Source organism: Natrix helvetica (genome assembly GCF_964273705.1).
Source record: "Natrix helvetica genome assembly, chromosome: 3".
NCBI lineage: Eukaryota > Metazoa > Chordata > Lepidosauria > Squamata > Natricidae > Natrix > Natrix helvetica.
Window position 1 is genome coordinate 167,514,114 of NC_138549.1, and position 14,725 is coordinate 167,528,838.

Here is a 14,725-nt window from a genome sequence, read left to right on the forward strand (position 1 = left end):
TAAATGTGATTGGTACTTTGCCCAGATTTTTATAAGAATATATTTACGTTTTTGGCTTTTTAAGGCATTGCTTCGACTTTCAGGAAATGTCTCATTGGTATCTTTTGCATAACCAGGCTTATGAGATATTAAAAAAAAAATATTTTCTATCTTTAGCTGGTTTGAGACCTCTGGACGCTGAATCCCAGCTAGGGGTACCCAGCCAATAATAAATTTGATTAAATTGTGGGGTTTTAAAATAATATTTTGTAAACTCAATATGCCTTTTAAAAATAATAATATTTTGTTGAACTGTGGAAGTTGGCCTCCAGATAGAGCCAAACTTTCTGCAAGCCTCACAGCTTGCAAGATCTCATGCCAATTCTAAAGGTGAGATAGAAATATATTAAATAAACAACAGAAACTTATTTAGGTTTGAGTTTAGGGACAGGTAAGCGTTTAAAATGGTTGTTGGTATCTGTTCTTTTAACCTTTCTGTCATTATTTAATTAAACACAGCATCAAATTTATATATGGACTGCTGGATACCCGTGCTCCTCTACAAATAATGTGATCGGGCTTGATAAATCAACACTTACAACTTAAAAATTAATGAGTAGTTACGGCCTCTCCTCTCCCCTTCTCCCCCTCAGGTTTTCCCCACAGAGGCCTCTCCTATCTTATCCCCTTCTTTTCCTCAGGTAATTCCTTAGCATCAGAGCGTTTTTCAGGTGGGGAGAGAGAGTAGAATGTCTAAACTGCCAACCACAGGCTAAATAGGTCATGCACTGGTCACGCCCACGCCCAAGTTGGAACAGAATTCTTTTCAGGTTGGGGAGGGGGAGTAGAACGTCTAACTGCTTAGCATCAGAGAGTGTTAATAATAATATAACAAATACTAATGATCTGATGGTCATTTTGAAAAATCCTTTCTTAGCGAAGGATTAGGTCAACAAACCGTAGTGGAAATTAACTATGGCTTAACAGAATACACCATAGATCAGTCTCAACCTTAGCAGCTTGAAGATGTATAGATTTCAACTCCCAAGATTCCTCCCCAGTCATGATGGCTGGGGAATCCTGGGAGTTGAAGTCCGCACATCTTCAAGTTGCCAAACCTGAGAAACACTGCTACATATGGTTTTCAATTGAGGTGAACGGCAGCATGTAAGCGAGCTTGGATGAATGCATTTCCACTGTTCCTGTCTTTCTCTGTTTCTATATTCTTTGCAAAGTTGAAAAATTCCCAAACAGGAGGTCCAGAATTCAGAAGAAGTGACTAGCTAGTCATTGATTTATATGTCTACTATCAAATGTGGAAAGCAACCCGTTAGGAGGAAATAATTGGACTACAAATTACAGTTGTGCTTTTTTACACATTGATTGTTAAGCATTCAGGCAAATTAGATGAGTAGATGGGCCGGAAAATTTGCCTAGATAAGCAGAACACCTCATAAATTGGAGGTTGGCCTATTTCACTTAGCAGGGTAAAACCAGAGTTGCATATTGTGAGGCTACCGAGCCAGTGAGATCCTGAAGCTTTGGGAGCAGTTGCACAGCCCCTCCAAAACTTACAATAAAGGTGTAATTTTAATGTAAAATACACATGCAATAAATCCCTCTTCAGGTCAAGGGTGGCTCTCACTGACTTCTCAGACCAGTGCAATTTTCTTGGACAAAACAAGGAAATAATTTTAAAATTGTATCCTTCCCAGAGTTGGCATTCAGCCAGTTCTGACAGATTCTAGAGAACCGGTAGCGGAAATTTCGAGTAGTTCGGAGAACCGGCAAATAGGCTGGCCCCGCCCCCGCTGCCTCCCAGCTGATCTTCTTTTGTTGCCCTCAACAGGAGAATGGATCTGGAAAGCAGGTTAGTGGGGTGGGGAGGGAATGGGGATTTTGCAGTAACATTCCCCTGCCACGCCCACAAAGCAACACCACAACCACAAAGCAACGCCCACAGAACCGGTAGTAAAAAAATTGAATCCCATCACTGATCCTTCCAAATTGTTTTCGATGGGCCAGTTTACAATTTTCCTACTGGTCTCACGTCTGTATTAGTCAAACTCAACTGCTCAATTTCTGAGCCCAGAAAAGACAATTGGGGTGACTCCTCTACTGAGGCTAAATGCTCTGGGAATAGTCATACTTGCTTTGAAACACAAAAGATGAAACTGATATTTAAAATACATGAAATAAATGTGAGCATTTATTTATTTCCTTATCCTTCCTTTATTACTTTATAAGCAACTCATGGCGGCAAATATACCTAATACTCCTTCCTCCTATTTTTGCTGCCATAACATCAACCTGGAGAGGTGGGTTGGGTTGAGTGGGAGGGACTGGCCCAAAGTCAATCAACAGACTTTCACGTCTAAGGCGGGACTAGAACTCACGGTCTCCTGGTGATTGGCCGAAAGTCACCCAGCAGGCTTTCATATCTAAGAACTAGAACTCACTGTCTCTTTGTGATTGGCCCAAAGTCACCGAGCAGGCTTTCAATCCTAAAGTGAGACTAGAACTCACAGTTTCCTGGTTTCTAGGCCAGCACCTTAACCACTAGGCCAAACTGCTTCTCCTTTACATTTGACCTTACTCTACCCATGTTTTGTAGTATCTCCTCTTGCGCTCTATTCAAAGCAGCTGTTGGTTAAAAAAAAATCATCCCAAGAGTATGCTGAATATATAGGACAACATCTCTCCTTTGCTACAATGCCAAATATTATGTACAAAAATGTTCTATTAATGCAATTTTTATAATTAACTCTCAAGAGTACTAACAAGGACAAAGAAAAGCATCAAATTTGTGAAAAACGTAGGCTCCCAAATTGCTGTTTTAGAAAATGAAATGCTATATTTTCACCCAGTTGTTCCATTAAATCTACAGCTGGCAATATTCCATCTGTCCTCTTAATTGCAATGCAAGCACTGTTTGCTTTTATTTTTCTTATTTAAATTTTTTTAAAAAATACAGAATGGTGGAATATAATTCTTGAAGGACTTACCAAGATCTGCTGTAGAAGGGATGGTTTTGGCTGCTGAAGTTTTGTACCTCGATCCTCCAGCTGTTCGGGATGCAGATGCTCGACATACGGAAATGGCACTGATGCCATCACTTTTGTGGCCCACAAGAGCATTGGTTGGATACAAGAATTTTGCATAGGACACCACCTGAAAGACAGTTCAATTGTCAGCAACAGACGGTCCATGATTTCTGCAACAATCTTTGGTCTCCGAGTAGTGTATTTTCTTGGAAAAGGAATTCCCTGGGAACAATCTTGCCAGTAGGAATTTCATTTCCCAACTTTGGTCGCCACGATATAAAAAAAAGATGCTGAGACTCTTTTAGAAAGAGCAAGAAAGATGATTGGGGGACTGGAGGTTAAAAGAAACGAAGAACAGGAATTGGGTATGTCTAGTTTGATGAAAAGAAGGACTAGGGGAGACATGATAGCAATGTGCCAATATTTAAGAGGCTGCCACAAAGAAGAAGGGACCAACCTATTCTCCAAAGCACCTCAAGTAAGGGCAAGAAGCAGTGGATAGAAACTAATAAAGGAGAGAACTAATCGAGAACTAAGGAGAAATTTCTTGACAGAACATTTAATCAGTGGAATGCTTTGCTTCCAAAGGTTAGGGGTGCTCCAACATTAGAGCTTTTTAAGACAAGATTGGCAACCATTTGTTTGTAACAGTATAGGGCAGCGATGCCGAACCTTTTTTGGCTCGCATACCATAAGTGGGGGGAGCGCGGGGGGGGGGGGTCGTGCGCGGGCATGCCACACCCATAATGCAATGTGCAACCCTCCCAGTGCGCATGTGTGCATGAGAGGTGATCCCCCCATTTTTGCATGCTTTTTTTGCCCTCCCCAGCCTTCAGAGGCTTTATAGGAGCCTGGGGAGGGCGAAAACAGCCTCCTCCGCCCCTCCGGAGGCTTCAGGGACCTTCAGGAGGCTTCCCTGAAGCCTCCGGAGGGCAAAACACTACCTTACAGCAAACTGGAAGTGACTTCCGGTTTGCTCGTAGGGTCACTTTAAGCCCTCCGTAGGCTTCATGGACCTTCAGGAGGCTTCCCTGAAGCCTCCGGAGAGTTTTTAATCCTCCAGAGGCTTCAGGGAAGCCTCCTGAAGGTCCCTGAAGCCTACGGAGGGCTTAAACCAACCCTACGAGCAAACCAGAAGTCGGTTCCCAAACTTCCGGTTTGCCCATAGGGCCGTTTTTTTTGCGCTCCAGAGCTCTGGAGGGCCTCGGGGGGTGGGGGGGCGTGGGAGGCTCCATTGCCCTCCCCAGGCTCCTATAAAGCCTCTGGAGCCTGGGGAGGGTGAAAATGGCTTTAAAAAAGGCTGAACTCAGCTGACAGGGCAACGCCTCGTGTGCCCTGACAAATGGCTCAGCATGCCACCTGTGGCATGTGTGCCATAGGTTCGCCGTCCTGGGTATATATAGGGTTTCCTGCTTGAGCAGGGGATTGGACTAGAAGACCTCCAAGGTCCCTTCCATCTTAGTTATTCTGTTATTCAACTTCAACTCCCCATTTGGAAGATACAAGTTCAGTTGTTGGAAGGCCATAACACATCAGAATTTTGAGCTTGAAAAATTAACCAAATCCGGGAACCCAGAACTAACCAGTTTTAAGTTCAAGTGAGCCACCCGGAGGGAGCTTGCTAGCCATGTGGCGTTGTGCATGGAGCGAGCAAGCACCTTCAACATTTAACAGAGGCAAGCACAGCATGCAAAGCGCATAAGGAGAAGTTTCAAAGGAAAGGAGTTGAGAGCACATTAATTACGAATAGTTTCAGTACCACTAAAAAAAATATTTCTGGATGCTTTTTCAAAAGGCAACTGGACTTTCCTGATTTTTTTCCCCTTGAAATGTTTTGCTTCTCATCCAAGAAGCTTCTTCAGTTCTGACTAAAGAACTTCAAGGGGAAAAAAAACCAAAAAAGTTCAGTTGCCTGTTGGAAATGTAACCAAAAAACGAACACATATTATCATATGTGGTGGACTTGTGTTAAAAAAAAAAGGTTTTGGGCAAAAATACATAAGTGGTTAGAAAGGATGATAGGAAAACATGTTGATTTTAAACCTGAACTGTTTTTATTAGGTATAACATCAGAAAAACTTGATAAGCCAAGTATATTTTTAATACTGCATGTCTTAACAGCAGCGAGGATTATATTGGCACATTATTGGAAAAACGAAGAAACACTGCGAGACAAAGAGATAATTAGGAAGATACTAATTTGCGCAGAAATGGGACAGACTTACGCTGACAATCAAACAGAAAGAAGACACAGAATATTACAATACAATAATACAATAGTAGAGTTGGAAGGGACCTTGGAGGTCTTCTAGTCCAACCCCCTGCCTAGGCAGGAAACCCTATACCGTTTCAGACAGATGGCTATCCAACATCTTCTTAAAGACTTCCAGTGTTGGGGCATTCACAGCTTCTGGAGGCAATCTGTTCCACTGATTAATTGCCCTCACTGTCAGGAAATTTCTCCTCAGTTCTAAGTTGCTTCTCTCCTTGATTAGTTTCCACCCATTGCTTCTTGTTCTGTCCTCAGGTGCCTTGGAGAATAGTTTGACTCCCTCTTCTTTGTGGCAGGCCCTGAGATATTGGAACACTGCTATCATGTCTCCCCTAGTCCTTCTTTCTCTTAAGCTAAACATACTCAGTTCCTGCAACCGTTTTTCATATGTTTTAGTCTCCAGTCCCCTAATTATCTTTGTTGCTCTTCTCTGCACTCTTTCTAGAGTCTCCACATCTTTTCTACATCGTGGCGACCAGAACTGAATGCAGGATTCCAAGTGTGGCCTTACCAAGGCATTATAAAGTGGTATTAACACTTCACGTATTATCAAACATGGACTTTATTTTTACCACTGGTTGGAAAAAAGAGGTGGAGATTAGGAATGTAATCTGTATTTTTAAGTGAATTAAATAACCCAGACAACACAATGTTTATGAAGCAGTAACAAAATGTAAACGACAGAAAATCAATAAAACCTTTAAAAAAAAAGGAAGGGAAAAGCAAGTTTGGGATATGGAAACGCACCCCCCCCCCTGGAAACCTCCACATCACAACACAAATGACTTGTTCCACTCTGTGGGGTCTTACCTTGCCATCAGCTCCTAGTTCAACGCCTTCCATTCCTAACACCATCTCTGACGTGACTGAAATTCCACCCGATGGATGCCTCTGTTTCTGGCCCTCTATTCTCAGCTCGCTGTCCAGAAGGCAGAATTAGAGCAAAGCAGAAAATTCAAAAGTTAATTTCTTCTCATCCCCAGCCCCAAACCAGCTGCGTCAGCAGTTAAAAAATAATAATAAAGCACCCGCATACGTTGAGAAATTAAAAGGGCGATTCCTTGGTTAGAAAGCGTTTGTTTTTAAAAGATTAGAGAAGAGAAAGAAAGAAAAAATGTAGCTCAGTAAATAGTCAAGAGGACTTAGTTGGAGTTCGTCCTATTTTTAAAAGAGCTTCATTTGCAATTGTATCCGCAGACAAGGCTCAAACTGTTAAAAGTGATTCCCACGATTCGAGAGGACTGAAAACGGCCTTTGAACTGCATCCTAAGGCTGGAGGATATAATATAGGAAAAGACGTAAGCTCGAAAAGCTACAAAATACACAAAGAACCGATCCTGCCCTGGGAACCACTTTTGCTAGAAATAACATCTGTGAACTTTACTTCGCACTCATCCCCCTTCAAAACGACATAAAAGTAGGAAGTTTCCTGGCAATTGTTAACTCATTTAAATTTATGCCCAGTGGGATATTATAAGTCGCACAGCGCTTAGAAAGAAAACATTCTGCCAGCTTTCTCTAGCCGGCTGTCTTTCGGATGTGATGTGATGGTAACTCTTTAGGATTCCTTGCAAAACATGAGAAATGTTGGGAGGCTATACATAACACATCAGGATTTCAAGCTTGAAAAATTAATCCAAAACTGAGAAGCCAGAACTGAACAAATATGAAAACTACTTTCTTATATCTTATACAATACAATAGTAGAGTTGGAAGGGACCTTGGAGGTCTTCTAGTCCAACCCCCTGCCTAGGCAGGAAACCTTATACCGTTCCAGACAAATGGCTATCCAACATCTTCTTAAAGACTTCCAGTGTTGGGGCATTCACAACTTCTGGAGGCAATTTCTGTTCCACTGATTAATTGTTCTAACTGTCAGGAAATTTTTCCTCAGTTCTAAGTTGCTTCTCTCCTTGATTAGTTTCCACCCATTGCTTCTTGTTCTGTCCTCAGGTGCCTTGGAGAATAGCTTGACTCCCTCTTCTTTGTGGCAACCCCTGAGATATTGGAACACTGCTATCATGTCTCCACTAGTCCTTCTTTCTCTTAAAAGCAGTGATGGTTAACCTTTTTGGCAATGAGTGCCAAAACTGGAGCAAGCGCATGTACATGCATGCAGGTGCGCTTATGCGCGCTGGAGCACCAGAACCCAGAAAAGAGCAGCTAGCCAGGGCGCAAGTGCATGCCAAACAGCTGCTCTTCCGTGTTCAGTTACGTGCATGCATACCGCCCAGCTGGTCTTTGCGCATTGCATGTGATGGAACTCAGAAGAGAGCAGCTGGCTGATGTGTATGTGCGCCAGACCAGCTGGCCATTGGGCATGCACGTGACATAACCTGGAAGAGCAGCTGATGACGGCACATGTGCCCAAAGAGAGGGCTTTGCGTGGCACCTCTGGCGCATGTGCTATAGGTTCGCTATCACGGTCTAAAAGCATGTATACGGGTAGTCCTTGTTTTATGACCATAATTGGGGCTGAAATTTTCAGTTGCTAAGCAATGTGATCCTTAAGAAAACCATTACATGACCCGACCTGATTTTATGACTTTTTTTTAACCGCGGCTGTTAAGCGAATCACATTAATTGTTAAGGGAGTTGCCCGCCTGGCTGTTAACTGAATCCAGAGACTTCACTTGTCAAAATCCAAATCGCAAGACCTGGGGACACTGTGACCGTCACACCTCCAAATTCTGACCTGATGACTTCAGGGATGTTGTGATGGTCATAAGTGTGAGGAATAGTTGTAAGCCACTGTTTTCAGGGCCATCATAACTTTGAGCCACTGTTGAAACAAATGGTTGTAAGTCGGGGATTCTCTCTATTCAGCTGCACACAAGTCCATGATATATTAGACAACTTCACAATTATATTATTCTGCTGCAGAGGTCTTCAAACTTGGCAACTTTAAGACTTGTGGACTTCAACTCCCAGAATTCTCCATGCTGTCTGGAGAATTCTGGGAGTTGAACTCCACAAGTCTTAAAGTTGCCAAGTTTGGGGACCCCTGTTCTAACTGTCTTTCCCCAAATCAGTAGCTAAACTATTTGGGGGTATTCAATCTACGTTTCCCATCCCCAAATAATTCATTTGGCTTTCATTAAAATGAAGCACTTTTGAATGTCTTCGCTATTTCCCATCAAGTTACAAAGAAGTTTCCCACACGTTATTTATAGCAGCGGCATTTGTATGGGGGACGGCTGTCATGAAAATATCCATTTCCTTCTTCATGGCACTAATCACAGGAACTCGTACGATGATATAAGTTGCTTTATTTTCATGGCGAGGCTAATTAAATGTGATATATACATCCAGCAAGAACCCGAAGCATGTCGTGGGAGTTCCGAAGGAAACGTTATTAAACGAACAGTCTGCTTATCAGCTCTGCTTTAATTAAGGTTGAATGAGTGATTCATTTCTTCTCAAGTTCTGAAGTGAGCAGGGCCAGGGATATGACTTATGGGGTGCGATACTTTAGAATAGAATAACAGAGTTGGAAGGGACCTTGGAGGCCTTCTAGTCCAACCCCCTGGTTAGGCAGGAAAACCTAGACCACTTCAGACAAATGGTTATCCAACATCTTCTTAAAAACTTCCAGTGTTGGAGCATTTTCACAACTTCTGGAGGCAAGTCATCGCACTAGTTCATTGTTCTCACTGTCAGGAAATTCCTCCTTAGTTCTAAGTTGCTTCTCTCCTTCATTAATTTCTTCCCATTGCTTCTTGTCCTGCCTTCAATGCTTTGAAAAATAGGTTGACAACCCCCCTGCCCCCGCCTCTTCTTTGTGGCAGCCCTTGAAGAAGGACTAGGGGAGACATGATAGCAGTCTTCCAATATTTGAAATATTGGAAGACTGCTATCATGTCTCCCCTAGTCCTTCTTTCTATTAAACTAGACATACCCAGTTCCTGCAACCGTTCTTCATATGTTTTAGCTTCCAGTCCCCTAATCCTCTTTGTTGCTCTTCTCTGCACTCTTTCTAGAGTCTCCACATCTTTTTTTACATTGTGGCAACCAAAACTGGATGCAGTATGCCTTGCCAAGTGTGGCCCCTTGATATGTTTCTAGAAATCCATGGGAGAATGTTAACTGGGAGGAAATACACCCACACAAAATGTGTGTGTATGTTCCAGCCAGTGGTGGATTTCTACCGGATCGCACCGGATCGTGCGAACCGGTTGAAGAATGAACCCGGAAGTAATTTCCGGCCCCGCCCCCTTGGCGTTTTTTTTTGCATCGGGGCTGACTCCCCGCCGCCACTGCTGTTCCTTGTCTTCTGGCCCGTTTCCCAACTGGCCTTTCCTCGCTTGGAGGGCTTTGGAGGGAAGCTTCTGCAGAAGCCCGGGTGAGTGACAACAAGTTCCCGCCGTTACGAAGTGGAAAACAGGCGCGCGCGCACAGCTCAGAAAATTACAGCCTCCGAGACTTCGTAACGGCGGGAACTTGTTGTCACTCGGCCGGGCTTATGCAGAAGCTTCCCTCCGAAGCGTTCTGAGCCTCGGAGGCTGTAATTTTCTGAGCTGTGCGCGAGCGCCTGTTTTCCACGGCGTGGAGCAGCAGCGAGGCTCTGCGAGGCCGGCAATGACTCAGGATGCCATCCAGGAAGACGAGGAACGCGAGGGGGGACCGTTGACGGCCTCCGCAATCATCGCTCGCCTCGCAGAGCCTCGCTGCTGCTCCACGCCGTGGAAAACAGGCGCGCGCGCACAGCTCAGAAAATTACAGCCTCCGAGGCTCAGAACGCTTCGGAGGGAAGCTTCTGCATAAGCCCGGCCGAGTGACAACAAGTTCCCGCCGTTACGAAGTCTCGGAGGCTGTAATTTTCTGAGCTGTGCGCGCGCGCCTGTTTTCCACGGCGTGGAGCAGCAGCGAGGCTCTGCGAGGCCGGCAATGACTCAGGATGCCATCCGGGAAGACGAGGAACACGAGGGGGGACCGTTGACGGCCTCCGCAATCATCGCTCGCCTCGCAGAGCCTCGCTGCTGCTCCACGCCGTGGAAAACAGGCGCGCGCGCACAGCTCAGAAAATTACAGCCTCCGAGGCTCAGAACGCTTCGGAGGGAAGCTTCTGCATAAGCCCGGCCGAGTGACAACAAGTTCCCGCCGTTACGAAGTCTCGGAGGCTGTAATTTTCTGAGCTGTGCGCGCGCGCCTGTTTTCCACGGCGTGGAGCAGCAGCGAGGCTCTGCGAGGCCGGCAATGACTCAGGATGCCATCCGGGAAGACGAGGAACGCGAGGGGGGACCGTTGACGGCCTCCGCAATCATCGCTCGCCTCGCAGAGCCTCGCTGCTGCTCCACGCCGTGGAAAACAGGCGCACGCGCACAGCTCAGAAAATTACAGCCTCCGAGGCTCAGAACGCTTCGGAGGGAAGCTTCTGCATAAGCCCGGCCGAGTGACAACAAGTTCCCGCCGTTACGAAGTCTCGGAGGCTGTAATTTTCTGAGCTGTGCGCGCGCGCCTGTTTTCCACGGCGTGGAGCAGCAGCGAGGCTCTGCGAGGCGAGCGATGATTGCGGAGGCCGTCAACGGTCCCCCCTCACGTTCCTCGTCTTCCCGGATGGCATTTGGAGTGATTGCCGGCCACACAAACCTCGCTGCTGCTCCACGCCGTGGAAAACAGGCGGGCGCGCACAGCTCAGAAAATTACAGCCTCCGAGGCTTCGTGACGGTGGGAACTTGTTGTCACTCGGCCGGGCTTATGCAGAAGCTTCCCTCCAAAGCCCTCCAAGCGAGGAAAGGCCAGTTGGAAAAGGGGCTTTGCTCCTGCTCCGGGCTGGAGGCTTCCCTCCGAAGTCTTAGGATGTTCTGAGGAGCCCCCCAAGGAAAAACGCCGCTGCCAGGTAGTTAAAAGTACCTCTCTGATTCTGTCAGACTCTGTCAGTCTCTCTCTGATTCCCTCTCTCACTCCCTCTCTGTTCCTCTCTCTCTCTGTCTGTCTGTCTCACTCACACACACACACACACTGTGGTCACCTTGTTGAGTGTTCCAATCACATTTGAAACACTCAACAACTGGCCTGCATTTATGGTATTTTGCAGCATTCTGCAGTCATAGTACCAAAATATATGGTTAAAAGCATATATTTTGGTCCTATGACTGCAGAATGCTGCAAAATACCATAAATGCAAGCCAGTTGTTGAGTGTTTCAAATGTGATTGGAACACTCAACAAGGTGACCACAGTGTGTGTGTGTGAGTGAGACAGACAGACAGACAGAGAGAGGGAGGGAGGGAGGGAATCAGAGAGACTGACAGACACACACACACACACACACACACAGAGAGAGACAGAGAGGGGGAGGGAGGGAGAGAAAGATAGAGAGACACACACAGAGTGAGTGATTAAGTGAATGAGTGAGAGACAGACACACCCACATACACAGAGTGACAGAGAGAGAGGAAGGGAGGGGAGAGAGACAGAGGGAGAGACAGAGACAGACACACACACACACACAGAGTGAGTGAGAGACAGACAGACACACACACACAGAGTGACAGAGATGGGGGAAGGAGGAGAGAGAGACAGAGATACAGAGAGAGAGACAGACAGATAGACACCCAGAGAAAATGACAGAGGGAGACAGAGAGGGAGAGAGGGAGAGAGAGAGAAAGAGCCAGAGAGAGAGAGAAAAAGAAAAAGAAAAAAAGAAAGTGGGAGAGAGAGATGAAAGAAAGAAAGAAAAAGAACTTATGACCACAATTGAGCCCAAAATTTTGGTTGCTAAGCAAGAGCATCGTTAAGTGAGTTTCACCACATTTTCCAAGTTAGCCATGCCCACCTGGTCACATGACTGCCAAGCCACTCCCACCAGGTCACATGGCCGGCAAGCCACTCCCACAAAGGAGGCCACACCCACAGAGTAGGTTCCAAAAAAATTTGAAACCCACCACTGGTTCCAGCATAACTCTGGAATGCCTGGGCCGCTGAAAAGAAATGAATTATATCTATAGTGTTAAATCACAGTACTTTTGACAGTGATAGTCTGCATTTTGGATTCAAGTTCGTGTATGTGTGTGTGTGTGTTCTAGCATCACTTTGATATAATTCATTCCTTTTCCTGTCTAATACAGGATTAGGATAAATAAATACCTGGGCAATGCCGGGTTATCAGCTAGTCATCAATATTATACAATCTGAAGCAAAACCATATTATTGCAAGAGTGAGCAATATGATTTTATCCAACAGAGTAAAAAAAAAAAAGGGGGGGGGGGAGGGAATGACTTCAGATAAGCTTAGAAAAATGTATATGGAGATTCTCAGTAATTCAGGTCATGGTTGTCCCGAAGTTATTTTTTCAAAAGGCAACTGGGCTGAAAAAGAACAGAACTGAAGATGCTTCTTGGATGAGAAGCAAATGTCTTCAAGGAAAAACAAATCCAATTTGCCTTTGGAAAAAAAAATCACCTTTGGGATAAGCTTAGAAAGATGACAACAAGATTGGCTAAAATGTACCCAAACATGAAGCCGACCTGCTGGAAGTGTAAAAAAGTACAAGGGACTTTTTATCACAGAGGGAGAGAATCAAGATCACGTGAAGTGTTAATACCACTTTATAATGCCTTGGTAAGGCCACACTTGGAATACTGCATTCAGTTCTGGTCGCCACGATGTAAAAAAGATGTGGAGACTCTAGAAAGAGTGCAGAGAAGAGCAACAAAGATGATTAGGGGACTGGAGACTAAAGCATATGAAGAACGGTTGCAGGAACTAGGTATGTCTAGATTAAGAGAAAGAAGGACTAGGGGAGACATGATAGCAGTGTTCCAATATCTCAGGGGTTGCCACAAAGAAGAGGGAGTCAAGCTATTCTCCAAGGCACCTGAGGACAGAACAAGAAGCAATGGGTGGAAACTAATCAAGGAGAGAAGCAACCTAGAACTGAGGAGAAATTTCCTGACAGTTAGAACAATGAATCAGTGGAACAGAAATTGCCTCCAGAAGTTGTGAATGCCCCAACACTGGAAGTCTTTAAGAAAATGTTGGATAGCCATTTGTCTGGAACAGTATAGGGTTTCCTGCCTAGGCAGGGGGTTGGAGTAGAAGACCTCCAAGGTCCCTTCCAACTCTACTATTGTATTGTATTGTACATATGGGGGACCTGCCCAGAAACACAAGAATATTGGACAAAAATCTGGAAATGGGTGCAAGAAATTACAGGAGAACAGATAAAATACAAACCCAAAATCTTTCTGCTGGGAATAATCAAAGGGAAATATACAAAGAAAATTAAGTACATATTAACACATTTGCTAACTACAGCTAGAATAGCATTTGCCCAATGCTGGAAACAAAATAATACGCCCTCGGATGAATTAGTGATAAAAAAAACCTTTGGATTGTGCAGAGATGGACAAATTAACACTGAAATTAAAAGATAAAGAAGAGTTGGAATATTATGAAATTTGGAACAATTGGTACAAATGGCTGCAAAACAAGAAAATTAATTAAGCCCAAAAACATATATAAATACATATAGAACTGTGTAGAAAGGTGTGTAAATATAGAAGCGAAATATTATATACATGTACAGATATGATGATATAACCCAGGGTAACCCAGGGTACCTGCGAAACCACTTACTGCCACCAGTAGCCTCCCACCGTCCAGTACGATCCCACAGAGTTGGCCTCCTCAGGGTGCCGTCGGCCAGACAGTGTTGGCTGGTGACCCCTAGGGGGAGAGCCTTCTCTGTGGGAGCGCCTTCCCTCTGGAATGAGCTGCCCCTGGAGCTTTGCATAATCCCTGACCTCCGGTCCTTCCGACGCGCCCTAAAAAGTTGGCTTTTCCAGCAAGCCGGCCGGCCTGGCCTCTTAATTTTATCTAATTTTTAAAATGTTAGTGTTATATTAATTGGGTTTATTTTTTGGATTGTTTCTAATTTCCTTTTAACTTTTGTAATATGTGTTGTTTAATGCTGTACGCCGCCCTGAGTCCTTTGGGAGAAAGGCGGCATATAAATCCAATAAAACAAAACAAAACAATAAAACATAACAATGTTGATATAATGACTGTAATGTGTTGTAGAAGGGAAAAAATAATAAGAAAAATCTGCAAAAAAGAAAGAAAGAAAGAAAGATGACAACTTCATAGCCCATCAGAGTTAAAGATACTCGTAAGGAAAATTGGAATTTCTCACCTGATCCTTAAGCTCTCTCCATAAGGCAGGATCGAAAAAGCCACACAAAGGGTTCGTTTTGCGCAAATTAACACTATCCTGAAAAGACAGGGAAAGAATATTGTGAATTATAAAAGCATTTTCATTTCCAATGAGCTGGATCAATAGCCCTTATAACTCGGGTTTTTATTAAATAGCTTTCTGTGAGCAATTGGAAGCCCAGGTTTTTATTTTTTTTTAAATGCAGCTATTTCATGCTTTCCCTAATGCAAGATTTAGAAAAATGACTTCTCCAGTTTCCAACAGAAGTCATCT

At 44.4% G+C, this 14,725-nt stretch overlaps 2 protein-coding genes across 2 annotated transcripts in view; both read right to left on the bottom strand.

Moving 5' to 3' along the window:
* RPS21 (ribosomal protein S21) overlaps window positions 1-14,725 on the bottom strand; it is a gene marked incomplete at its 3' end in the record, with an annotated part of 293,510 nt that overhangs the window by 35,233 nt on the left and 243,552 nt on the right. The window lies entirely within an intron of this gene.
* Window positions 1-14,725, bottom strand: part of CABLES2 (Cdk5 and Abl enzyme substrate 2) — a 69,767-nt gene that overhangs the window by 21,751 nt on the left and 33,291 nt on the right. The window contains exons 3-5 of the mRNA XM_081947887.1: window positions 14,432-14,509; window positions 6,106-6,214; window positions 2,985-3,150 (exon numbers count right to left, since the gene is read on the bottom strand). Of these exons, the coding sequence (XP_081804013.1) occupies window positions 2,985-3,150; window positions 6,106-6,214; window positions 14,432-14,509 (353 nt within the window). The remainder of the gene's footprint in view (window positions 1-2,984; window positions 3,151-6,105; window positions 6,215-14,431; window positions 14,510-14,725) is intronic.